A 27,818-nucleotide genomic window follows, 5' to 3' on the forward strand; every position below is an offset into this window, starting at 1 on the left:
AGTTGTGGAGACTCTTACAAGGTCATTAAGTCATGCAAAGAAAGTGGAACTGGATAAATAGCATTAAGTACGTAAATAGGTTTGACGATTATCTCTGACTGCAATTCATTTAAATGTGGCATATTTCTTCTTCTTCTTTTCCATCCCTTATGCTGTCAAGCGTTGAGGTAACCTCAGTCTATCCATCTCTGTCACTCCTGTGTATTACTACTCAATCTCTTCATTTCTCCCATTGTCTTCCCACGTTTCTGTCCAATTTTCTCAATTCTATCCTCCCATGTTATATGTGGTCTTCCTCTTCCATACTTTCCTTTCAATCGCATTTCAAAAACCTGTTTTGCTTTCCTTTCCTCTCCCATTCTTTTAACATGACCATACCACTTCAATTGGTGTTCCTCCACTACCATACTTACAGCTTTCCTCTATCCAGCCTCTTTTCGAATTCTTTCATTTCTGATTCTATCTCTACTGGTTTTTCCTACTACTCTCCTTACAAATTTCATTTCCGTAGCAGTAATCTTACTCATGTGTTTGACTTGTAATGCAAGGCTCTCCATCTGGCATATTTATTTAGATAAAATATATATTCTCGTAGTAGTCTAGTGATTACCTTTTTTGTCATCAAGCATGAGACTTGGGGATTCAATCTCATTTGCAAAATTTTGCATTTGGCACTGATATACACAGCTTCGTACTTGTTCTCACTGCATAGTATCCAGTTCAGCTCTACACATGGCACTTAGAGGTTTATATGTGATGATTCGATGCACATGGAGCATATGTAGAGCTCATTACACTATTTATTTCGGAAGTTTCCAGCTCCTATTCTAAACAGTTCAGTCTCCTCACTTATAAGGTGAGTAAGTTGAGAAGACTAATAGTGTGTGGAAGTGCGGAGAGCATAGGGAATGTGAAATTTTTATAAAATCGTAGAATTTGAAGGAGATATACCAGAAAAAATAGTGATAAATTGTGAAAGTGTGTATGCTCTCCTTGTAAGTGGGCTGTGGTTGCGGTAATATTTGTGTTTGCTGTAGGCAAGAAGCAACAGGAGACAGCCTGCGTAGATGCAGGCGTACTGGAGAAGCGGCCCAGCCACAAGCAGAGGCTGCAAAACATGTGTTCTTACCTGCAGCTGGTGATGGGTTTCTGGGTAAACTAATTTACTCTTTGTTTGGCTGCTGCATAAAGGCATGATGGCTGCTGCCTCGTAACACTCACAGAGCTTCCAACATCCTTGCATCACTTCGCTAATATGCAGTTCTTTATTTTTATTTTTAAGGGATTAATGTATGGATTCATTTTGGATTATTCTGCATTATTGCATATTCTTTCAGACTATTTCTACTTTGAGCTGTTGGTTGCCAGTTGCTTCTCGTGAAAGTAAACATATTTGCAGACAGTTTTGTAACCTGTATCCAGTCTTTTATTTAGTCAGACTTTCAGTAACAATAGTTCATCACTATAACCACACCATCAGTATAATCATCACTACGATCCTCATTCACTGCCATGATCACTGTCAACATCGCCACCACCATGATGATGATATAATGATATCAACAGTGATGATGGTATCATGAGTATTGTAAATAATGTATACAATTGGGTTCACCTTGAAATAAAGCATTATGCATAAATTAACTTGAAAGTACAATAGAATCCCTTTTTAACGAATCTCTGAGGGATTACTTTTTTTCCCTTTAAATAGGGGTTTTCTTAAAAGGGGGTTTACATAAAATGGGAAGATAAGGCTAAAATAACTAGTATTAACATGTGTGTTATATACCAAACATTGCAATTATTTAATTAGGCCTACAATTATTGTATTTTGGTGCCGTTTTGTTTCTTGGTTTGCTTTGAAACACTTGGAACACTCAACTGTGCGGAAGCAGCGTAATTTGTGCCTCATTATTCGCTAGCTGCTACTTGCATGCCTGTTTCTCTTATTCTTATGGAAATAATAATTAGTGCTTATGCCGCTGTACAAATTTTGAGGCACGACCCAAGACTGGTGCCTTCTTGACGGCTGTTCTGTCTGATCTTGCTAGCTTGTTTGATCATATACACTAACAACATGCAACCTGATTGCAGTTTTACATTACCAGTATACTATTTTGTTTTACAGATGACGAAGGGATAGCAGAGTCTGGTATGTGAAACGTGTTGCTGTTGAGTTGCCCCAAGAGACGACTCTTTGTATGTTTAGAGACTTGGTTTTCTCCACATTGGAGGTTGAAATCTCAGGATTTTGGTGATGTTTTCTGCAAGTGAAGTTGGACGGTTTAAGTTGATTTTAAAACTTCAGTTACTTAAGATCTACTCATAATGACAAGAAGGAAGAATGCTGTAATAGTGTGCAGATTTTACCTGGGTGGATTGTATATTCACATACAAAAAGTGAGTAGAACAGAGTTTTTACAGAACTTGTCTGGATACTATTCAGTGTAAAGGAGGCAGCTCTCGAACTGATACTATGGGCAACTGCATTTCTGACCTTCTGGCAAAGAAGACTATCTCGGAGAAAGGAACGAAACATGACAATTACTTCAGTTATTTATAAATATATATTTGCAAAATTATTTGTAAGTATGTAAAAATGCATAATTCTTAATTTTTTTCATACACTAACATTTTATTTCTATTATTAAAAGAACTTTTAAGAGGGATAATGCTGAAAAGAAATGTTGTTTCATAGTATTTACATTTTCTTTTCTAAGTATTGTTACAAATAAGTAATTTAATAATTAGTGTATGTTTGTGAAATATGTTACCTGAATTCATAACGACTTGTCTTCAAAATCATTTCTTTAAAAAGAAATTTATTTAAAATATTAAGTCTTGTTTATATTACACTTGGCACAAACATTTTTCGTGATTATTTCTTCAGGATGAACCAGAACTCTGAATACAGAAGACAGAAATTTATAATATTTATACAACATTTAAAAGATGTTTATGATTTCATCAAATTGTTAAAAATTGCGCTATAAAATGTAAGGTTTTTCTTCCAATAGTTCAACATATTATATTTTACATTCACGAATGAAGATTAAAAAAAAATATTGTCAAATTACGAAACATTTTCGCCTGGCAGTGGCAAAATTATTATATTTGTTCTCCCATGAAAAAACTTTCCACACTATCATTCGGACGTGATTTATTATCATACATTTAAGTAACTTAGTTTGATAAATTTAAAAATTAAACAGAAGAGTTCTCATTAACTTCGTGTAATATTTTGTTTTGTAATAGCTTTTTTATTTACTGATGAGACAAAATACGTGAGACTGTGAAAGTTACATTTAATTCTGATTTGTAAAGTCAGTTATTCCTTGCATAAGTTCTTTATACAGTGAAGAAATAAATGTGAGCCATAATACTCCAGTTCTTTTATGAAGTAACAATACTGTATATTGCTCTTTCAGCAGTGTTGAAAATGCCAGTAAAAACAATAGATTATGCATGTTCAGAATAAGTATTATTACCGTTACCCATGCTGCTACTCTGTAATATATTTTATATGAGATTTATGTTGAATATTTTACTGAAGCCATATTATTAACAACAAAAAATGAAATCAAAATTTCGATAAAAACAATAGGCCTAAATAATTTGTCTTTTTGGTTAATAAAATGTCTTATGAAATTTATATTATAAAGAATATGGGCTACAAAGTCATGCTATAAAAGTAACATAAAACAGTGAGAAATGATAATACCTGTACTTTCATTCACTCCTAATCGCGGATACTTATTATTATTACATTTCCAAACATCACCTCTAGGAGTAACTTGCCAAAACTATGAATCATACTACTGTCTTAGCCTATTGCTCTTAGGGTACCATATGGAGAGGAATCTATTTTATATCCAGGATGATGACGATGATTATAATGGTGATTATTAAGTGGGAAATAGTGGAATGATGACAAGAAAAATAGGAGTACCCAACGAAAACCTGCACCAACACTGTCTTTGTCCATTGCAAATTTCATTTAGGCTCTTCACTGTTTTAACCTGGATCTCAGTATGGAAAATAGACGTTGTACATTATACAAATTCAGCTAATTTTGCGTCTCTAGAGTAACAGATAATATAATTCCACAGCTTCCTCAAAATACATCAATAACAGATCTTCACTTCTAACAGGATATGATTGTCTTGTAAACTGCATGAAGATAATATAATTAATTTTTCAAATTATTCTAATGTTTTCAAAATGAAAGAGAGAAGGACTATTTACTAATATGTCCAATATTATACCTCGATAAATATCACTGGGAAAGAACAAAATATTAGCTATTCATTTTAAAACCAGTCATGTTTGAGACATTCTATTTGGGAGGTGAGAATCTTTTTATTTTAGTAATATGCAGTTACTGGTATGTAAATTAAATAGAAATTGTTCAGACAGTAGACTGGAGTTATTTTTGAATGGTTCTTTACTTGCATTTATTTTGTAACTGTACAAAACTTAAACAATGAGAAACTGGCATGACAAAGGTGACAAATTTTAACAAAAGGAGAAATATTATATAGCCTGCATAAATGGATTGGCATGACAAGAAATGTTCATTTATCTTTGAAGGGAAAGTAGCATTATTGTCTTGAAGACGTGAATGTTATTTTATCTTTCGTAAGTAAATTCACTAAAACGAGAAAAGTGCAAATACAGTAGTTTAAGACTACATTTTGTATTGTGCTTTAGGCCATAACATATTTTATGGTGCACTAATCCATACCGGTCATTGTTCAATTTCTCCATGGATACAATATATATATATATATATATATATGTAATACAGCCCATTATACCCTTGCAGGCCTAAAAAAGCTTTTATAGGCCCTAGGGCCAAAAATATATGTTGTTAGTTCTTAGATTTATTTAATTGCCAACAACTTCTCTTCAACTTGTTTTACTTTAATAACAATTCCAGAAGGACTTTCGGTTTCAACAGATCTCGATATAATTTCCAACATAACAGAACATTGTTTATTAAATTCAGAAACGGGTAACTTAACAACAAACAAACAAATAATAGCATCATGCATGACCTCCCTCAACCAATAATTTTTATTGTACGTATTATTTTTTTTCTAGCATACACAGTCCCTAGATAGCAAAACAAAACATGCTAAACAAGACATACAAACACAAAGCGAATTTCTAACTTAAAACTCTTATAAAAAATTTTTAATTTATTCAATTATGGACTAGTGAGCCACAAAATAATGTATGAGCCTGTGGCGAAATTTCATGTTTAAACCTCGGACCAGAGACCCTCAGTAGCAATCTTGTAGGCCTCGCTATAAACATCTTCATTTCGCCCTTGATACATAAATTACTATTGAGATCAATATAGATTTATCAGGAAACGAGAGTTGTTCACAGCAGTATTATAATGATTAAAATAATTTCTATTTCTGTTAAAATATGAGAACTCTATTCACATATAAATTTGGATTTTGAATTTTATTTTGAGACTGGAATAGATAGATAGATATTCAGATGTTTATTTAGTGAATGTTAATGCTTTGTTGTTATAGCAGAGCTTTCATTATAAAATTGGAGATATGTGTATTGTGTAGTTCTGTATTACAATAATGCTATGTTCTGATGTTCATCTTGTCCGTCCAAGTTTGTTCTCAATGGCAGCTGGCATATGATTAATTCTCATTCGTTGTTGCTGTAGAAATGAGCATTTCTGGGGTTGACTGTGGTACTTAGGGGATTCAAAAAAGAACATAATTCAAAATATTTTCATTCAGAACCTTGTCTTGTACTTTGTGTATAAAGTTGTAAAAATTTATCTCATGAATATAATTATTTCAACTGTCTTATGCTAAATCCAAGTAAGGTGGGATGGTAAGGCAATTTATTCTCATAAAACATTTTGTAGGTAATTGAAGTTTTATAAATTTACTGATGTTGTGCCAAATTTCTTTTCCGAAATGTATTTTTTTTTCCTTTTATCGAAAAAATATATTAAGTACTTGTAGACATACGTGAAAGTTGAATCTCATACACAAAAAAAGGTCTTGTCTTTACAAACATTCGTGAAATTGTATATTTACTGTGATTAAAATATGCGAAAATAATGTTACCACTATTAGTGAAAAAGATTTATGTTATAGGCCTACATAAATTTAATGATTCATTTAAATCAGTGGTTCTTAACATTGGATCAACTCAGCTCTCAGGGATGTGAAGTTGTTTTCTAGAGGGGCATGATATTGTTACAAAAATCATAAAATATACGGTACGTAATTGAAAAGATACATTTGAAGTGTATAATGACATTCTTTTCAAAAACTAATTTATTTTATTGTAGCTTTAATATCCACAATTAGTTTTACATCTATTTAGGTTTCGGAACAGGACAACTTTGATGTTTTTCTTATCATACTATAGTGATATTTTTTAAAATAAATTTAAAGAAAACTTTCTCTCTCTCTCTCTTTCACAAACACACACACACACGTTCAAAGAGACCTAGAAATAAACATGTATAAAGAAAAATTTTAAAATAAACAAGGACAGATTAATCATTGAAAGATTTTAAATGTAAGAGAATTGATAAAATTATCCTCATTTTTAACATGTAATGTCTAACCTGTTTTATGTAGGCCTATCTCTAAGAAAAAAAGTATTTTTACAATGATGGATGGGCACAAGTAATTTTTTTTCTCTAAATTGTTCAAGTGTATAAACAATTCGAAGCAACACAGAAGATTCGAGATTACATTTTAAAATTGAATGCATGCAAACAGCAGGAAAGATTAAGAACTTCTAATTTGAATGAATTGTTTATAATTTAACTGAAATGTAAGAAGTGGTACATTTAAAGGAACTTTCCTTCTATCATGTAGGCTACATGATTTGGGATTTTTATTTATTCCTTCGAGTTGAACTTGTTGCCTCGAGCTTACATATCTTCCTCCAGACATTGAACCTAGAACTGTGTTAACATGATGCTGTGAACTAGTGCCTTTCGACATTTTCTACAGCCTCGATACGCATGGAATTGTTGTGAGTAAGAGAGGACTTGTATTGTTGTCTGATGGAGCAGCTGTAGTTTTAGTTCTATGGTGAGCTTAAACAGTATCTGTACATAAGATATTTTTAATATAAAGATTAGATTCTTCTTAGATCTGTAATGTATACTTTTTATATATGATTCAGTATTGTTTTTAGATGGATTTACAGTACTTAATTGTTGATGGACTGTAAGAAAATATATTTTACTGTTAAAAAAAAGACATGTTTAAGATTCTGAAATTTAATATAGGAAACAGAGACTCGTATAAAATGCATCGTGAATCTGATATTTTTATATAAAAGAAGATTATTATGAACTATTTAGAGGAGAGAACAGAAGATATGCATTACTGGTATAAGATTGTTTAGTGTAAGAAAGAAAGTGTGATTTCAATTTTTTATCACTGTCAGAACTAAATAATACATATTGTGAATAAGTTGTTTTTTATAACAGATAGTCATTTTATTGTTGAATGATATCTTATGGAAAATCTGAACTTGTGGATATACATGAAACATACAAATTTATACTCCAAATTCTTAGACTGGGTTATAAGAATGTTTTGAAAAGATAATATTGCACTCAATTTTTTAATACATTTTTATCCATCAGAAAGTTTGAACTGAAGAGAGTTAATTTATTTAAAATATTTAGCTCCAAGGCAATTGGTCTTGCTTTGTTTAAAATTTAAAACTTAGTTCTCTTATTTGAATTATTTATATTATTTTGCCATAAAGTGGCCTAACATTCTTAAATTATGTTATGGAGATATTGCCTAAAAGTAAAGGAATTTATTTTAAAACATTTGGCTGAGATGTGCATGGCTTTAACTCCGAGTGGACGCCACAGTTCTGGATCTAAATCCCGTTTCAAATGTAGGTATTTGTCCGCTGTCAATACGATTCTCAAGTTGTCTTAGTTCGAGACCCGGCATCGTGCTGACCTTTATCATGGGAGTCTACCATGTATCCCTAGTAGTACCTATGTTGAAATGTTCTATAGCAGGGTAAGGGTAAAATCTGACATAGGCACGAAAAACTCTTGAAAATGTGTTCATTTAACATGTAATAATTATGCTATAATATTTTGTGTGGGACTACCAGGTATCCTGTTTATATGTCTCCCGCACTGCCACATGTTGATGAAACACTTGGCAGAAAGCAAGCAAGCTGATTCCACTAGCTGAAACTATTGGATGATGGTGTATGAACAATAGAAATTCATTCAATAAATTCATTCCACACTTCAGACACATTTGGCATCTCTTGAGTAAGTTCTTGGTCACTCTTGAAGTTCAGCTGGTGTAATTCTAGGTATCATAGCCTAAATATTTTCTTTTAATTATTCTTCTATTGTATGCAGCTTATTTTCATACATTTTTTCCTTCAGTGTTCCTCCACAAATAACAATCACACGGATTTAAATCAAGTGATCTCGCAATCCACAATTCTTTGTTACTACTAATTCCACAATTTGGGACATCTGGCCGATATCTATGGCTGACCACTAGGATCCAGAATACAAAGCAGAGGTTAACTTAAAATAAAATACAATATGCTTTGCGGAGAGAATACAGAACATTGATAAATTTAAAAATAAAGTACAATTTAATTTCGGAGGAACATGAGATGAAAGTACAAGAGTAATGAAATGAAGTAAAAAAAAAATTATTACGTAGTGTTATACAAGTGATTGTGTAAAATGGATCATGCATCTTTCAATACCATTAAACAAATTTTATTAATGTCCTCATTAGAAAATTTGAGAGAAAGGAGAATGGTTTTGGTTAACTTAAATGAAGTTCCTCTAGCACCAAAAAGAAGTCCTTTCACTTCCCATATATTAATATTGATTTTGTATCTCTCACTGAAGTGAGGAATACATGAATTGTAAATAGACTTCTTTTCATACTATCACCAAACACGTTTCTTATTGCATTCAATGAAATTTCCTTTCTTCCGAACTTTCTTTTACAATTTTTATAGTGCTTAGCAGTTGTAAATAAATATACGATGTTATAAATTGTTAATGAATACCGACTGTACGGTATTTTATGACTATAGAGACGACGACTTTGAACATATCTCACTGGAGCTTATCATATTGTCCATAAATTGGCAAACAATACCTCTCCTTGTGCCAATAGAAACAAACAGCAGACAGAAATATTGCGGTAACATAAATAGTGGATCTTGTATTTTAAGATATGAAAACGATATTTAAATGTGTCCTTTAATCAGCTATAAGTAGCTTGGATCACATATTAATATAATAAGACATTTTACATGTTAAGGTGACTCAAGTTACAGGAAATACTTTGTAGATTAATATTAAAATAAAAATTAACAGATTTTGTTTAAATGTATTAAAGGTAGTAAGCAGCTAACATTGTAATGTTCACATGAATGTTAGAATATCATTTGGTTTAAGTGATCTCTTAAGAATTCACTTTTTCTTCACTCAGCATTCAAGAATCTAGAAAGTAGTATTGTAGTAGACTATATTGTGCAGGCTCTTGGAAGACCTCCATTCTCTTTAGAATCTAGAAAGTAATTTCCAGTAATTCTAATACTTATTTCCATATATTATACTGTATTTATATTAATATAGTAGTATCATTGTATTCGGTTTTTCCAAGAAGTTCATAGAATTTATTGCTCAAACAAATAATACTCATTATATTATCAAGTGATATGAACTGATATTTTACATGTGTTTTTGATATTTTACATGTGTTTTTCTATTTTAATAATTGGACTGGAAGAAGTGAATATTTTCAGATAGGAAGGGGAAAAGTGATGGACTATCAGAAACACAATCACAGAAAATAAAGTAGACAGCATTTGCGATGCATACCTTCAAGGAATTAGTTAATGTCACTGTTAGCAATTGAATCCTTGCTATAATTGAACTAACAGCAACTGTAGCTTTACTGCCTTGTTAATGTATTAATAATATTTCTCTCACAAATAAGCACAGAAGTACCTGTCTTCCCTTTGATATTACAAGTGCAATTAATGTTATTGACTAAGATGGTTGTGCGCATTGGTTTTATTTTAAGGGGATACATGGAGTCTGGTTATGTTACCTGTCTTCGTATTTTAGTCATAATAGCCTAACTACATTTTTTTTTTTAAGTTTGTCACTAATTTCCCAAAAAAACTTGTACTGTATTTTTTCAAACCAATTACAGTACCTGTATGTCACAACTAAGTTTTCCTAAATATTTAATGTATATAATATAACTTCTGATGAAAAAAAAAAGTACGATAAAATAATCAATATCGCACTTAGAATTAAAAAAAATAGATTGATAAAACATTTATAATACTACAAGTTATCCATATGATATTCAGAAACAAGTCAAATACTAATTGTTAAAATAAATCACGAAAACTTTGAGTAGTGTTTTGGAAGGTACCTTTATTTTTTACTCATCAATACAATAACTGATAAACATTCAAATCGATAAGTTATGCTGTTTTAATGACTTTAAACAAACAGGATTTTCCTAAGATTATGAGGAATACAAATTGTAATTACTACTTAATTGCTTCCTTGCCTCCGAACCAGAACTGTACATACCCCCTTATAAAACGAAGCAACTATTCGTGTAGCTGTAAGTAAAATTAATAATTCTCAAACTTCTTGATAACAGTAAGTTGCTGAATATTACTCGGTTGAAGAAAAGTAAAGTTCTACAAGAATTAAAAATATTCCTTGTTATACAAAACCTTGGAAGTCATGAGTCGCCTTTGGATCCTATACCAGTGGTATTTTCTCTTCTCTAAATAGTTTGTGAATTTATTAAATTAATGTTAAGGGTATGCAAATTGACAAAATTAAGTGGAGACAGTACCATGTAACACTTTGTTGTTCAACATAATGGTTAAAAATTTACATAAATAAAACAATTCAGATTAGGATAGTTAAAGAGAGACACATTCCATGGCCTTACTCAATTTGATCGTCATTTCAGTTGCTTATATCACTATGTTGCACAAGAATTTATTGTATGGTATTACTATTTGTTTAGCTGTAAAATAAAATTATACGTGATTTAATGTATTTTTATTTGACTGTATAAAATGTACATAATTTAATTAATACAAAGGAGTAGAAATACTCATAAATTACAAAATGTTGGTTCTAAATATGTGCACTTGAGAGAAGAGTAGCAGATAAATACCCAGAGGTCAGTCCATTACACAATAATAGGAGAAGCTCTAATATGATGTAAACTCTTTGTTCCCTGCTATGTTGTAATAATGTATACAAAGCTTCTTCACATACTTCAAATTCCAGTTCAAGTGTACATTGTCATGGTGCACTTAGCATTGCTGTATGTATCATAAAGAATGTTGTTTCATTTTTACAGTAGGCCTTCTGTATGTAATTTGTTAAAAATCCAACATGATGTAAATGTTTCATTCCATTAAATTTTTTAATGCCATATGTCAAATAATGAGTACTAATTTTTCACTACCCTCACAACATAAATAATCAGATAAGTTAGTTTCTTTCTCATGTTGGCGCATATGCTCTTGGAGTTGTGTTGATTCATCGGACTTTCTCAACTGTTTTCCTTCATTATCAAGGTCTAGAGGTAATGTCACAAACTCTGCTTGTAAAATCAGAACTGCTTGCATGATAACTGGTTTCATGAATATCTGTTCTCCTTCTCTGCCTATAGTGAAAAAATCTACCTAGTGGTCCTGTCTGCTTTTTTGGAATTCGGCCATATTCTTTTTGAATATACAGTATTATATTGGAAGGAAAATCATTGGAATAAGAGAGATTTCTTCTTAGGGATTCAGTGGATTTTAATGGTGCCAGTGATTTTTCAAAAGATGTCTCACCTTTATCTTCAAAGTATTTGCACTTCATACTGACACCTGATCCTTGGTGACACAACTTTCTGCGGTAGTGGCATTTCATTTTCTTTGTGTTTATAATTATCTGAAACCTGTTCTTGTAAATTAGGTTTAGGAAATCGAAATAATGAGGCCCAAAGTGATTTAGTTTTGGTCTGACTGGGGATTTCAGTTTTATAGCTTGATAATCCTGAAGTGTTACCATCTCCAGTAGGTGGATTAATTTGATTAATCTGATTCTTCCTCATATTAAATTTATTTTCAACATCCATTATCAGAACTTAAATCTGCTTTCTAAATTCTTTACGTAAATACGTCTGTAAGTTTGGTCTAATACTAAGGTGCCATCCCTGAAAGTCGAGCTACATATTTTCAGGCCAGTTTTGTCGTGCCTTTAATTATTATATATTTCAATGAAGTAAACGGCAATCAATAGACAAATCTGTATCTAACGTGACCTAGAATTCGAGCAGATGACTTCATCTAATGATAAAATGGGCATACAGTATAAGCAATGGGTAGCAAAGAGTAGAGCACGATGATTACTATAGCAACCGACATGTTTACTCTGAATGTATTCAAGCTGGCTACTCCCAGGAATCCCAACACAGTGAAGATGTAGTGTGTTTTCAGAATATCTGAAAAGAAGAGAGATGTTGATTGTCACTGCTGACATTTACCAAACAGGAATTCTGTTAGCAACGTATTCATGCATAAAACTTGCGGGTGTGTCTCTGATACAGATACTCCAATTTTTTTTATTTCCGAATTATATGCCCCAGAAAATTATTTACTTTAATTACGTTCACTAACGCTTTCCATAAATGTTGTAGGCATACTTCGTCGTAACAATTTGAATGAACAAGTGAAATCGTTGATCTATTATTAAACCGAAGCAATGCTATAAAGGTAAAAGTGGATTATCTTTCTGATTATTATTTGATGACAAATGACATTAGCGCTCCAAGTGCCCAATGTGATCGTTTTCCGTTGTTTTCATTTTAACTTTGCGTGAATGTTTTCCAGATCGTTATAGTTGTGACTCATAATCGGTAAGTAGATATGTCAATTATATCATAAAATTGCTTTGAATTCGTAATGATAGCAAGTTTGGCATTATTATTTGCTAAAGAAATAGTTATTTCAAATAGAACTGTGTGGTTTACGATGTATTTCAAGTTCTTGTTCCGAGTTAACCTAACATGTGTTTCGTTCTACCTACACTTCTCGGTACTGCAGTATATAATACGACATAATTTTGTTTGACTTTGAACTTTCACGTACCGGTATTACAGTATATACTGTAGTATTAAGTTTCCATTTTATATTTGTTTATACTAATTACTAAATTCTCGCCATTTCTACCTGGCATATCATATCCTGTATCGTACTCGGTGCAAGTATGCTATTCTGATTCCTTATGTTGGCATTGAAATAGGAACATTAGAACTCTTGATACGTACACGTAACATGTGCATAGAATGCATGAGGTGGAATTCTCAAACGCAACTGTAGAATATCCGCATTTATATTTTATTAACGACATGGGCTGATGGACAATATGTAAGGAATATAAGGTGAAAATATTGCTACCTATCTTAGTAATATTAGTATTATATTCTTACATGAAGAATTAGGCCATAGACCCTATACCGCAAAAAAGGTACTGTAAGTCTACTGTGCATGCTCGGCAATTAAATTATATTCTATAATAGGCCTAATGGATACCAGTAATACCAGGGCCCCAGGGGTGTGCAACTGTTATTGGAGGATTTCTTACATGAAATAGACATCTAACGGTGTCTGTCTTCAATAACTGATCGTTCCTTCAATGTGGCAAACAAATCGAATTCTGCTCCAAACATGAGCGACCGTATTTTCATTTGAAATTAAAATTTTAATGTTCGAGTTCACTGACCACAGTATCAGAAGAATATTATACTATTCACCGTTGCTTTTCACGTCTTTTGTTAATGTGTATTATACGCGTTGCTTACGAGATTATACAAGCTGGCGCATAGCATGATCAAGAGTGGGTCTCTGAGCGTCATGACAATTTCTGCTGCTAGGTTCGCCTCGCATTTCTATTAAATGATGAATAATTTCATTACTAAGCATTGTATATCGTGAAAATTCTTTGATTAATTTTGCATTAATGATCGAGTACGAAGATTATAAACATGCCAAATTACAGTCTTATTTGAGATTTATTGATGACTTGTTAAATAACAGTATGCAGATTTTCAGTGTGATTTAATGGAATTTACAATTTTGTTTCCCGAAAGTCTGGATTTGTTCAATTAAAATTTTTTCTTTCAAACTACATTCTTCATCTGGTTTACTTTGCCAAGTTGATTGTTTTCAGTTCCGTGTTTTTCCTTCAGATTTCGTTCTCTCTAGCTAATTCGTCTTAATTACTGAAAGTGAACTACCGGTGTCTTCTACTTTGACATCATCATCATCATCATCATCATCATCATCATCATAATACTATAGTATAGTCCTTAATTTATCTTGCCTTAAGACAATAAGTAGTGTTATTCAATACTTTCGAGGAAAAGAGTATGATTAAAAATCATTTGTAATGGCGAAATATTCTCCGACAATGGTTAATTATTACTGCTGAATATTGATACATATACGATTTGCATTATTTTGGATACAACATACGCAGAAATGCGATTTTAATATTGTGCGTGCTGAGTTTAGTGTAACTTACTACCCTCATCCTCCAAGCCAAATAAAATATTATTACGACATTACGAGTAATAAATAAGCAATAATTACTACAATTATTCGTTGTGATAAGATAGAACTATTACCGTATGGTGCACCAAAGAGCTTTCTTCATGCTTTCATTAAATTGACAAGCCATGAGTGACGACAGAAAACACCTCAGGGGAGCGATATGGAGACATTACTGAAAGAGAAATGGAGATTGGGGAGAGCAGATGCGCATGTGCCTATGGGCAGAAAAATTCTAAAAAGAAAAGTCCCTGATAATCCTGAGATATTTGTTTATGTTTTGGGAAATCGTCAAATGCGGAAACCATTTCTAATCACATATATGTTTTATGAGATATTTTCGCACAATGGTGGATGGGTGAATGGATGGACAGAGTGACAAATAGCATAACAAAAGATACTTTTCCAATATCCGAAATTATGAAACATGTATTTCTGTTGAAATTTTGGACGTTTACAATCATAAGTTTTTTTCTATACATTCATTAATGAGAAACAAACTTTACATTGAACAAAAGTCAAGATTACAAGTAGTGGAAATGGAGCCAAACTCTTTCTTGATGTAAGACCAATCACATAATCCCTGGTCGCATCCCTCGAAGTACAGAAGATTTTCTCCAAGGTAGAACTGCACTTTGTACTGCTCTTGTGCATCACATCTGAAAGTGATCATTTCCTTTCATTATTATCAAGAAGGTGGAAGAGTTTCTTAAACTATTAAGTCAAGTTCCTATTGGAACTAGCCCAAAACATTGTATATAACAGTTTATCTGATGTCTCTGTTTAGGCGTATGCAATGCATTTTTCAATAGATATATTATCTTTCAAGAACAGCGCCTCAGTTATTATTTCTGAAAAGGATACACTGGGTCTGAATCCTTGTCCTTGTCTTATAGTGAGAATTGCAGAGAAGTAAATTTTCATTAGCATTTCAGACTATAGTAGAAAGAGAATTTTAAATTGTTCTTGTATATTTTCACATACACTTAGTTTTATTAATACATGCGAATATAATTTGTGTGGTCAAATTTAAATGTAAACTTGAGACTCATTCTCAAAAATTACTTTATTATACCGTGTGACACAGAAATCAGTTGACAAATGGGAAACATTACTTTAATTGGAAATACAATAAATTGTATACAATATGTTCACTACCGCAGATGTTCAAAATGTGCTCCATTTACTTGAAGACAGTGCCTGACGTTCTTCTGTCACACTTAAAAGTGTTGTAAGTGAGATGTACTGGATAACATGGGTGATCCTTTGTTTCAAGTCATCTATATTTCAGAAATACTTTGACAAACCTTGGGGGCATGTTCCTCACACCAAAACAAGAAAAAAAGTTCATATAAACATATGTCCGAAAATCCTTAATTTTTTAGTTATTAATGAAAGAACATAATGAAACATCCGTTAGATATTGTCTGCTTGGTTGCTGTTGCAACTTTAATCAATTCAGAAACTCATAACAATGAAAGTTTACGTTCAACGCGTTTTGAGGTACAATCTAACAACTTAACTTAAGTTTGTAACCGACAATAATATTCATTTTGTTAGATAATCGAATGTTATCGATACAAGTCTGCTGATGCACGCATTGTATCCTAGATGGCTATGTGTTGCCAAGGAGTGCATGCGTGTGTGGAAGCAAGAGGAGAACATTTTGAATATTTGTTTTGAGTTTCTGAATTTATTAATGTTGCAACACTTGCTACCAACTTGTCAATATCTAACAGATGTTTCATCATGTTCTTTCATTAATAATTAAAAAACTAAGGATTTTCAGACATATTTATATGAACTATTTTTTCTTGTTTTGGTGTGAGGAACACGCTCCCAACGTTTGTCAAAGTATTTCTGAAACACCCTGTATATGTAAGCTCTGTCTGAAAAACGTGGTTTCACAAATTCCCATAGAAAGAAATCAAGGGGTGTGAGGTCTGGTGACCGTAAAGGCCATGATTGAAGTCCACCTCGTCCAACCCAGTGCACACCGAACATCTCATTTAGTTTCTGGCGAACTGTTCTTACTCGTTTATTCAGTGGCAAATCATACAGGAACTCCATTACAGTGCTGTCCAGCAATTCCCCACATGTGTATTTGTTTACATTTTTGTCCGAGAAATATGGTCCCTATGGTCTCACAACCATATCACCTAGTATTCCACACTACACTTTTGGAGCACTACGGTTGTTAGCTTCACGCATCCATCTTGGGTTTTCTTTGGACTAGTATTTTGTGTATGAGCGTGCCCATCCATTCGTCACTGAACAGAACATTCTGAAGGAAGGATCGATCAGTACACAAACGTTGTATGATCCAGTTGCAATATGTTCGCCTCTTGAGTGGATCCTCTTCTTGTATTGTGTGTAAATGCTGTAATTTGTAAGGGTAAAAAAGTGCAGATTTCAATATTGTTTACCGTACCATGCCTACTTCAATTTAGGTCTTGTATTCATTTAATGTATTCCACAAAAACGAATTCAGGAAAACTGATAAGGAGACAAAAGGTGGAGAATTCTAGCAGTACAAAATAGGAATATGTAGGCCTACTGCCGATCTAACAGTACAAATTAAAAAGTCACTCAGATTACGGACATCTTGGAGGGAACACGTCATTATGTTACTTTGTACAATAATTATTTCAGTTTTACAACTAGTAATCTTTCCCATCTCTCAACTGACTTCTGTGTCAACGGTATTTTAATTTTAAGAGAATAGCTATCAACACAGCTCAGAGGATTAAGCTGAACTAATGACCGTAGCTGTGCTCGAACGTGGGTCCCAATTTCTCTTGAACTGATTACCTTGTTGAGTATTTGACAAAATTTACCCTAATTTTAAGACGAATGCCAATATTCCATGGTGAATCTTCGGACTTATCTCGCCATAAGTTCCATCGATGTTAAATAATCGCGTAATTAAGGCTGGTTCACAATAAACTGGGAACGGAAACGACAACGAGAACGGAAATATTGTTAAAATAAATGTATAAATGTAATGTACATTTATTTTAACAATATTCCCGTTCTCGTTGTCGTTTCCGTTCCCGGTTTATTGTGAACCAGCCTTTACACAGATTCGTTAAAGACCCGATAAAAAACAAAAGTGACAGTTTTGTTAGCTATGAATGAAAAACAATAACGATCTAGTAGTTACTAGCAAACTTTGGTCACACTGTCTAAAGTGGATGGATTACAGGTTGAGCGTGAGACAAACCCACAGGTCACTCACATAGGCTCATTGCGGTATCTTCAGAGTTGAATGTCATCGGGACCGATGAATGGCTATTAAATTTTGCCTCGAGACTCCTCGTTTACAAGCAAAGTTCTTTCACTTGCCTGAAATCATCAATATATGTCTCCTAGTTTTATTTCCCTTCCAAAGGAAGCTATGTTATCACCTTGACCAGATTTAAACCCGAGGACTTCACATTCAATGATAAGCATAGTAACCATTAGACTACCCTTACGATATGATTAGTATATTTATTATCGTGAATTTGGAATCAGTCATGCATCGTGATTAACTAGAAAACGTTTTTTCTTCATTTTCCCTACTGCTCTTTTCCCAAGCTTGATTCGGTCAATTGTCAGTTCAGGTTAGTTACTATACGTTAGCTACTATATTCGTTGAGCCAGGATATCGGACATGAGCTTGATTGAAAGTTTAATTTGTATGGTGTACAGAAAATGGTTCTGTTATTTTAACACACAACACTCCGTACAAAAGTTAGTGTCCATCCACAGATGGTGATGTTATGCGTCTGGTGGGATAAATAAGGCGTGCTACGAATTGCTTCCCAGGGATGTAGCAGTAACTGCTGATATTTATTGTGTTTGTAAACGCGACTTGAATTTTGCGGATTTGAAAAAAAATTGTGCTATTTCTGGGCTAAAGAAACAGAAATGTCAAGTGAAAAGAAACGAACACTTCCGACATATTCTTCTGCTTGAGTTTATTAGAGGAGAAAAGACAGCGGAGGTAATCTAGCTCGAAACATTGTGCCGTGTACGGGGAGAATAACATCGGAGAAAGTTGTGTGATCTATACTGATACAGAGCGGGTAAATCCGCCCTGACTGATACACTTGTCCGCTATCAGATACTTCTATCACAGCACTTCATGTACTTTCTTTCAAAACATTACAGTCAGGTTTTTCGATTTCTCGTATGAAGAAAGTCTGCTGGTTTGGAGAGGAAGTCTTACTGCTTTGATTTCTCCTATGGCAGGGATGGAATTTCCTCTCTCGATGTACGAACTCTACCCCTCTTACTTACCCTTAACAAACTGAACACAGGCGCTTGTCTTTTTTTTTATACCGTTGGGTAGTTGAATGGAGGAAGGAAGTCACGCCGCGCCGGTACGAGTTCTCTCTGTGTGTGCGTAGTAGCCAGAGGCGTACTAAGTAGATTTGAAAATGTGCGTTAAATGGGAGGAGAAATATTTTTCGTGTTCAGTGAAGGGACGGCACAATGCTTAATATTGTCCAGCCCAGATTAGATGTACAGTTTAAAACATTTTGTGCAAAGTGAAGAGATGGCAGGATGCTTAATAATGTCAAGCTCAGATGAGATGTACAGTTTAAAACATTTTGCACAAAGTGAAGAGATGGCACAATGCTTAATAATGTCCAGCTCAGATGAGATGTACAGTTTAAAACATTTTGCGCAAAGTGAAGGGATGGCACAATGCTTAATAATGTCCAGCTCAGATGAGATGTACAGTTTAAAACATTTTGCGCAAAGTGAAGGGATGGCACAATGCATAATAATGTCCAGCTCAGATGAGATGTACAGTTTAAAACATTTTGCACAAAGTGAAGGGATGGCACAATGCTTAATAATGTCCAGCTCAGATGAGATGTACAGTTTAAAACATTTTGCGCAAAGTGAAGGGATGGCACAATGCTTAATAATGTCCAACTCAGATGAGATGTACAGTTTAAAACATTTTGCGCAAAGTGAAGGGATGGCACAATGCTTAATAATGTCCAGCTCAGATGAGATGTACAGTATAAAATATTTTGCGCAAAGTGAAGGGATGGCACAATGTTTAATAATGTTCAGCTCAGATGAGATGTACAGTTTAAAACATTTTGCGCAAAGTGAAGGGATGGCACAATGCTTAATAATGTCCAGCTCAGATGAGATGTACAGTTTAAAACATTTTGCGCAAAGTGAAGGGATGGCACAATGCTTAATAATGTCCAGCTCAGATGAGATGTACAGTTTAAAACATTTTGCGCAAAGTGAAGGGATGGCACAATGCTTAATAATGTCCAGCTCAGATGAGATGTACAGTTTAAAACATTTTGCGCAAAGTGAAGGGATGGCACAATGCTTAATAATGTCCAACTCAGATGAGATGTACAGTTTAAAACATTTTGCGCAAAGTGAAGGGATGGCACAATGCTTAATAATGTCCATCTCAGATGAGATGTACAGTATAAAATATTTTGCGCAAAGTGAAGGGATGGCACAATGTTTAATAATGTTCAGCTCAGATGAGATGTACAGTTTAAAACATTTTGCGCAAAGTGAAGGGATGGCACAATGCTTAATAATGTCCAGCTCAGATGAGATGTACAGTTTAAAACATTTTGCGCAAAGTGAAGGGATGGCACAATGCTTAATAATGTCCAGCTCAGATGAGATGTACAGTTTAAAACATTTTGCGCAAAGTGAAGGGATGGCACAATGCTTAATAATGTCCAGCTCAGATGAGATGTACAGTTTAAAACATTTTGCGCAAAGTGAAGGGATGGCACAATGTTTAATAATGTCCAGCTCAGATGAGATGTACAGTATAAAATATTTTGCGCAACTCAAACTAGCCTAGATGTAGGCCTACAGTATAAAACATTCTGCGCAAGAGTTTATGTTCAACATAATTTTCAAATGTCTTCTTACTAAAAATGTGTTATATATTCAATTCACAATGCGAGAACTTATACCGCCGCGGCTTGTCTTTCACCATTTAACTGCTCACCAATAACTAAAGACAAACACTTGCAGTATGTTAAGTTAAGGGTTAGTGAGAGAGGTGGAGTTTTCAAAATTGTATAGTGAATTTATTCTCGAAATAAAAAGTATGTATTGGTTTTGATAAAATTATTAACTATTTAAAATAATAATTTTCAATATTTAGAGTTTCAGTCTCAACCATAACTTCATTAGCTTAGTCAGCTGATGGTTCTAAATGTAAAACAGTCAGAGTGAAATCCCAAGTAGATTCAGTGATATTTATGATGAAAAGTGCAATTGTTTAGTACATTTTCTTAATGAATTAGTTTCTCTCGTGATTTTTACTCTGTCCTTTTTCCATTTTATCACAGATTCTGAAAAGTTATGCTGTAGTTGAAAATAATAATAAACAACTAAATAAAGAGCAGTTCACTAGCACATCCTTAATTTTTGTTCACGACACAAACCTGAACAAAACGACTGCTAGATTTATGGCGAAGGGAGTGATGTAGGATGTTTTCCACAGTCGATTTCTCATTTGTTCATAGTTTGAATGGGTTAGTGGCTCCTCATCCTGGGCAATGCCGAGAGGCAGCAGTATCATCTGCAACATCTCAGAGTGTGTGAAGTAGAACACTCCTGCTGGTTGTGGTGAACCATTTTCGATTTGGCTGAAAAAATGAAGTAAGCAGTATTCAATATACAATTTTGTACGAGTGGGTAGAAGATTATCTTTCTGTAATCAGGATAGACATTTTACTCCTTGCGTAATACTATATACAGAGTGTAAATGAAATAACCTTGCAGATTTTCAGAGCGAATAGCTCATGTTATATGTAACAAAAAAGTGTAATATCATATTGGTGGAAAGTCCATAATTTTCTCAGAAAAAAAGTTTTTTTTTTTTCAAATGTTTAACCTCTCTTATTCGGTAACTATTTGGAGTAGAATCGTGATTTTTGTCTATATCGATAGAAAATATAACAACGAACCATTCCTCTGTCGTATTTCAATAGCGTTGACGGTTTTCGTGTAAATTTAATTAAAAGACCACTAATTTGAAGCCACTGATCGATGCAACCAACTTGCAACATTGTAGCCAGAAAGAGAGATGAGTAGTAGTTCACTGAGATTTACTACGTTCACTTTCATGTGTTCATACCATCAATAATAGCATTAATGTGCATCGTTATTGACAAATACATCATGGCATTAGATAATAATATTACATTTTTAATTATAACAATGTCATCAAACATTCTTAAGTTTTGGGCTTAGATGCATTATAGGTAGCGCCAGCCTATTTGATAATATCGATTCATATTCTTATCTGGAAAGAGTATATTATCGATTGTTATTCTAATATAGCCAATTTAATAAAATGAATTCATTTTTTATATATTTCAGTAATACGTAATGTCACTGCCTCCTCCAAACTTTGTCATTATTCATTATAGTTTTTTACGCAAATATTTTCCCTGGACCTTGTAGTGTTTAAATTCCCGCCATAATGATATGTAAACAAACAAACTTTGGTTCTCAATTATTCAAACAGTAGGTATCGATAATTTTATTTATGGAACTGCTACTTCCGTTGACCTTTTTTTTTTAGGAGATATAACTGGCGTTATCTGTAATGCATCTGTTCCAAGTTTTGTAGTTTTTAATATCCAATGCACACCAGAGAATCAGACCTGTAAATCTTGAAGTTTTTAATAACCAATAAACGTTATTAAAAATTACGCAAAGGAAGATCGATATATTGGCATTATGATGTCAAAGAATCTGAGCCATCTGAACTCTAAATATGTCAGAAATCCTACAGGTCATGCCCTTCGTGTAATATTGCTTATTGTAGTGTGTCTGTTTTGTTTTACTCTGAAAAGCCATTAATTATCAAAACTGACGAAAGGTGGATTTTGGAAAATAGGAAAATTATGTGGGGAAATTCACATTTCATTGAAAACTACTATTTTTCCGCATTTGAATGTCAAGCTTCAAAATGAGGGGTCATTAATTAAAATCCGTTTAGCCATTTTCCCGTAATTTTCATTACAAGTTCAATGTATAGATATTTGTAATATTTAACAAATTTAATGTTTATTTATTTCTCTGATAGTAAAGTTAAATATATCTAGCTAATGGCTGAAGTAATTGCAGAGTTCTGGGCCGCAAGTCAGAAGTGAAGTGTTAAAAAATTCATAAAATTTTAATATCACTATATTTTAGTAGAATTAATTTAGAGACAGTGAAACTTAGTTATAGAAAAGTCAGTCATGCAAATCAAAATGCCAAATAAAAATGCTGGGATTTAAAATGACAAATAATACAGAATAAGAACATGTGCTTACCTGATATGCCGAGAAAACGAATAAAAATAAAATTATTTCTAAGAGGACTGAGGAACAAGGCGTCCCAGAGCCTCCCTCCAGTAAGTCACTAGTTCATTTAATTTGTCCTTATTAATTGTCTGTGCTTTTGTGCTTACTGATTTTATTGTTGATATCTTTACCTTCCTTTCATGATATAATGCAACGAAGATAATTGAGGCTAAGCGTAAACAGAGTGATTCGGGATGATTCTTTAGGGAATATGTGAAGGAAAAAAGTTAATAAACGTGGCTCGATTTTCAACTGTATGATTGATCAATTTGTAAAAATATATTACGTCGCACTGTGAACAATGGTTGTAACTTTGAATAAACTTTACAATGCGCAGCCACCTGCGTAGTTCAGTCGGCTGAGTCGCTTGTCAGCCGATCCGGAGTTGCGCTCGAGTGTGGGTTCGATTATCGCTTTGTCTGATTACCTGGTTGGGGTTTTTCCGAGGCTTTCCTCAACAGTAAGGCAAATATTAGGTAATTTATGGCGAATCCTCGGCCTCATCTCGCTATCACCAATCACATCGACGCTAAATGAACTAGTAGTTGATACAGCATCTTTAAATAACCAAGTAAAAAAACAGTGCGCATGCCTTCACATAGCATGTAGAAAACGCGAACGATTCACTCTCGTGTCTTAAGTAGAAAAAAAAAACTTTTTCATTAACAAATGAAGACCAAACGGGGAAAAAACGCACTTTCAGTGCAAAAGGAGCGAATGCTATCATCTAGTGGCTTAGCATGAATACTATCACATGCCTGAAGCACGATACGAAAAAAGAAGGAAAAAATGAACGATCGAAGTCTTGCGAAAATTTGCTTTGAAAGTTGACCGCCACAGAGAAAAGAATGCTTGATGTCCACGTAATACTGGGATTATCTCAATATCACATACCGTTGACATGAAGTTTTCATCCAACTTTGTCTTCAAATGGTTTGTAAAATATTTTGCCTGTATTTGTAATTAATTTCCTTTTGTTCTGCTCATGACACTTCTCATGTTCTTTATTTTCAAACAGTTGTAGTTTTTTTAGTCCACCATTTAACGGCACTGTATCAAATATTAGGCTATTTATTTAGCGTCCATAGATGATGATAACGAAATTATATTTTGCGAGATGAGGCCAAGTATTCACCATGGTGTTACCTGACATTCTCCATATATTTGGAGAAAACCTCGGACACAATCCAACCAGGTAATCAGCCCAAACGGGAATTGAATTCACACCCGAGATAAGCTCCAGTTCAACAAGCAAAGACGCTACCGCCCGAGTTGGCCGATGATTCTGTAACAATTTTAAATATTGGAAAGTATGACCCATGTTCACGTGACAATTAGTGCTGAAAATAGTCCATAAAATTCGATTCCTGAAATGCTGTTGAATCTTCTTGAATCACCCTGTGTATGTGACTTGAAAATTAGGAAACCAATTAGCGAATACAGTGATTGAATGCTTATTTTATAATCTGAAAAACTTACCGATACTTTTATAAAAATTATGAAAACTTTAGGTTTTTTCCAGTCTTTTCATAGCATATTAGTTGGCCGTACCTGAAGCGATCTAAGAAGTCCTTAACAGGCGGACAGCCCACCTGTTTGTTCAAGTCCATGCCGTAACCTGCGTAATAGTAATACAACAGATCCTCTCTGTACTCCATTACCTGCAACAGTAGTTTATACATTTTAAGATACCCTAAATCCATACTATATTTATTGCAATTTGTACACAGAAAGCCTATCTTGGTTTCCTTAATGGTTAAAGTTTTAACGGTTCGGGAAAGCTACTGTCATGAACATGGATGTTTGGCCATTACAAGGAGATGTCCTGTATTGTGTTAGGTGATGAATCATCGTCGTTGAGACAACGGGCTATAGCGCTATGTAGATGTAGTAGAATTAACGTTACTTCAGATTTCTGACAGCTCGCTAGCCTCGTTGCTTATGGACACTAACCACGTGGGTCAGGGTTATTATCATGGCAGCCAAGATTAACCTTGGAAGTAGCCAATCTCCGTTTCACATCCCCTGCTCTCTTCGTCCAAGTTTGCGGGCAATGTTGCCACATTATCGAATATTTCACACTTAACTAACTAACCGGATCCTAGCAGTAGCACCAAGTTGGCAACGTTGCTATGACAGCAGACCCGTAAGCCACGCGGCTAGCGAGCTGTCAGAAGTCTAAAGTAGGTTTAATTCTACTATAGTTATGTACACAGGAAAACAAAATTTCCCTTTCATTCTGATTTTTCTGTAGGGAAGAGGGAACCACTTCTTTAACAAACGTGTATTTATGATCCTGCGATTTTAAACAGTTTTAAAATGTATTTTTAACATGTAATTTCGATTGTTTTAAGTTGTAAAACTATTCCATAATTGAATCGCTTATTTCAGAAACCAGTCGAATGCCAAAACAAGAAAAAAATGAGTTAAAGGCGCCATAATGTTCTATGAGGCTATACGTGCATTTTAGCCCTGCAAACAGTCAAATGCCGTCCTCCTGTAATGGCCAAGCATTACGTTGAATTTCGTGTTTAGGTCAGAAACCAGTCAAGCGACAGCGCTTGACTTGTTTTTGCAGTAAAACTTCGGGTACATGTCATGTTCATAGTTTTGTGGCCAACTGATTGGAAAAGTGTTTTGTGGTTAGCGTAGTGGTTTTTTACTAATAACAGTAGCCCTATATCGTAGTGAAATGTCTCAAAGTTCGGAAAACGAACTTGTACCTAAATGGAAACGAGGAGTGGTAAACGAAAACGCTTATAAACGTAATACAGTACTATTCGCAATGCAAGGGTAAAAGGAAAAGACTATGTTTCTTATTCTGGCAGGGAAGTACCTCAGAAAACCAAGCCCGACATTCTCACTTGTAAGTGCAATGCGAAATGTTATTTTAACATTAATGAGGAAGTGATAAATGAAACATGAAGGTATTTTCATTCTCTTGGAAATAAAAACTCTCAAGATACCTATATTCAGACTTTGGTTGAGGTTACTGAAGTTAAGCGTATACGTAAAAGAACAAGGTCCAGAGCAAGAGTTGGCAATGAAAATGTTAATGAAGGTACTTTTAAAAGATCTCATTCTTACAATTATAATTTAAGGACTGGTGGTGTACTGAAACACGTTTGCAAGAATGTGTTTATGAAAATCCATGGTATTTTACATAACAGATTAGGGAGAATTTGTCAGTTATTGCTTGAAAATACTACCCCTAAAGACATTACACATTTCCTTTAAAAATATGAGTTTTATAACAAAATCCTAAACAATTCGAGAATTGTGCCATAAAATACGTTTGCACCACTCGTTTATTGCAGAAACCAGTGAAGTGAAAAACTTTTTCGTATTTTTACAGCTATTTCCTTAGAATTTCCTTAGATAAAAAGTATTGAAATATGTACTACTTTCAGAAAAAAATATTAAAACTACTACCAAACCATTTAGTCTGATGCTAGACAGTTTTTTTTTTTATTTTACCACAATTGGCTAACTTGGCGCCTGACAGGTTTCTGAAATAAGCGATTCAATTTCGAAGAACGTTCATTTATTTACGACTGCTATGTGAAGGATAAAGCTGCAGGAAATTGTAAGAGTAAGTTAGAAAGGCAGCAAAGTTCACTGAATGCAATAAGAGATGTGTTTGGTAATAAAACATAATCAGCAGAGGCTTGTGGCCTTCGAGATGGCCTGATTTAAATTCGTGCGAATTTTATCTGTGGAGAATATTGAAGAGGACAGTGTATGAAAATAATTTGCATAAAGTAGATGAATAATTAAAATACATTATTAGGCTACAATAGCTAGGATTATACAGGTTGAACTTCAAGTGTATCCCAGAACTTAATCAAGAGGCATCAGTTGTATTTGAACTATAATGAAGAGAATTTTCAGAGTTTGAGGTTCTGGATGATATGTATGTATATCTATGTATTATCAGCCAGTACATCTCAATTGACCATATGTGTCAGAGGAAGAACAACTGTTTGTGTACATCTGAAGTTTGATTAGTGTTGGTGAAGATAATAAGTGGCGAATAATGAGGCTGCATAAGAAGGAAAAAGCATAAGTGTTCGGCGCTAGAGTTCGACGCCAGAAGGGCATAAACCTGACTACCTGGCTTCCAGTCTCCAGAAGGGAGGTGTATCATTTACGGTATGGACTGCAGAATATTTAGAGAGACGGGGAACTTTGCTTCGTGAATGGGAACATAAACACCGAAAAATAAAAAGCTGTTGTGAATAATTATATGCTGCCATCAAAGAGGAAGATCTTGGAATGGTGTAAGATCTGGTGGTTCCATCAAGACAACGTGCTCTATGACAAGTTGAGGGGGTAGCCTTAGGTGGTTTTTCGAAAACAAAGATCCTCTTCTTCCCTAGCCTGCAAGATCACCAGATATGAATGTAATTGAACATGTAAAGGGTAGGCTAGAGTTAATGGTCCGCAAAAAACTAGTACCGAACTTGATAGAATTAAAAATGAGATAGCTGTAGTATGGGTTGAGATTGTAAAAACATAGTACGAGTAGATTCTATGTCTGCCAGGGTGAAAACCTGCTATGAAGCAAAAGGAGGTGCTAGAAAATATTGAGTGGAAAAAGGTGAAAAGTGATCAAATAATTTTGAATGAGAAAAAGGAAACAGTTTTTTCTGTGTGGTTTCCATAACATTTTTATGATTTGATTTCCTCTCATTTGAGAAAAGCCACGGACCTCTGACAATATTTTAAGCCCTATTCAGATAAGTCAGAATTTTTTAAACCCCTTTAAATGAGTATTATCAAGTAAAAGAAAAAGCAAAAATATAA

General features: G+C 33.8%; 2 protein-coding genes across 4 annotated transcripts in view; one reads left to right on the top strand and one right to left on the bottom strand.

Annotated features, from left to right (window-relative positions):
• Positions 1 to 11,507, top strand: part of Ptp10D (Protein tyrosine phosphatase 10D) — a 268,680-nt gene extending 257,173 nt beyond the window's left edge. The window contains exons 28-29 of one of the 2 annotated variants that reach the window (XM_069835210.1): positions 1,038 to 1,153; positions 2,129 to 11,507. In XM_069835210.1, the coding sequence (XP_069691311.1) occupies positions 1,038 to 1,153; positions 2,129 to 2,143 (131 nt within the window). In that variant the 3' untranslated portion in view covers positions 2,144 to 11,507. The remainder of the gene's footprint in view (positions 1 to 1,037; positions 1,154 to 2,128) is intronic. The other variant, XM_069835211.1, reaches the window with a different exon arrangement.
• Positions 11,508 to 15,059: 3,552 nt separating this feature from the next.
• The window catches only part of LOC138706195 (multiple inositol polyphosphate phosphatase 1-like), a 31,941-nt gene continuing 19,182 nt past the window's right edge, over positions 15,060 to 27,818 (bottom strand). For both annotated transcript variants that reach the window (XM_069835216.1, XM_069835217.1), the window contains exons 8-10: positions 24,564 to 24,673; positions 21,099 to 21,302; positions 15,060 to 15,320 (exon numbers count right to left, since the gene is read on the bottom strand). In XM_069835216.1, coding sequence (XP_069691317.1) covers positions 15,164 to 15,320; positions 21,099 to 21,302; positions 24,564 to 24,673 — 471 coding nt within the window. In that variant the 3' untranslated portion in view covers positions 15,060 to 15,163. The remainder of the gene's footprint in view (positions 15,321 to 21,098; positions 21,303 to 24,563; positions 24,674 to 27,818) is intronic.

The sequence above is a fragment of the Periplaneta americana genome, chromosome 9 (assembly GCF_040183065.1).
Source record: "Periplaneta americana isolate PAMFEO1 chromosome 9, P.americana_PAMFEO1_priV1, whole genome shotgun sequence".
Classification (NCBI taxonomy): domain Eukaryota; kingdom Metazoa; phylum Arthropoda; class Insecta; order Blattodea; family Blattidae; genus Periplaneta; species Periplaneta americana.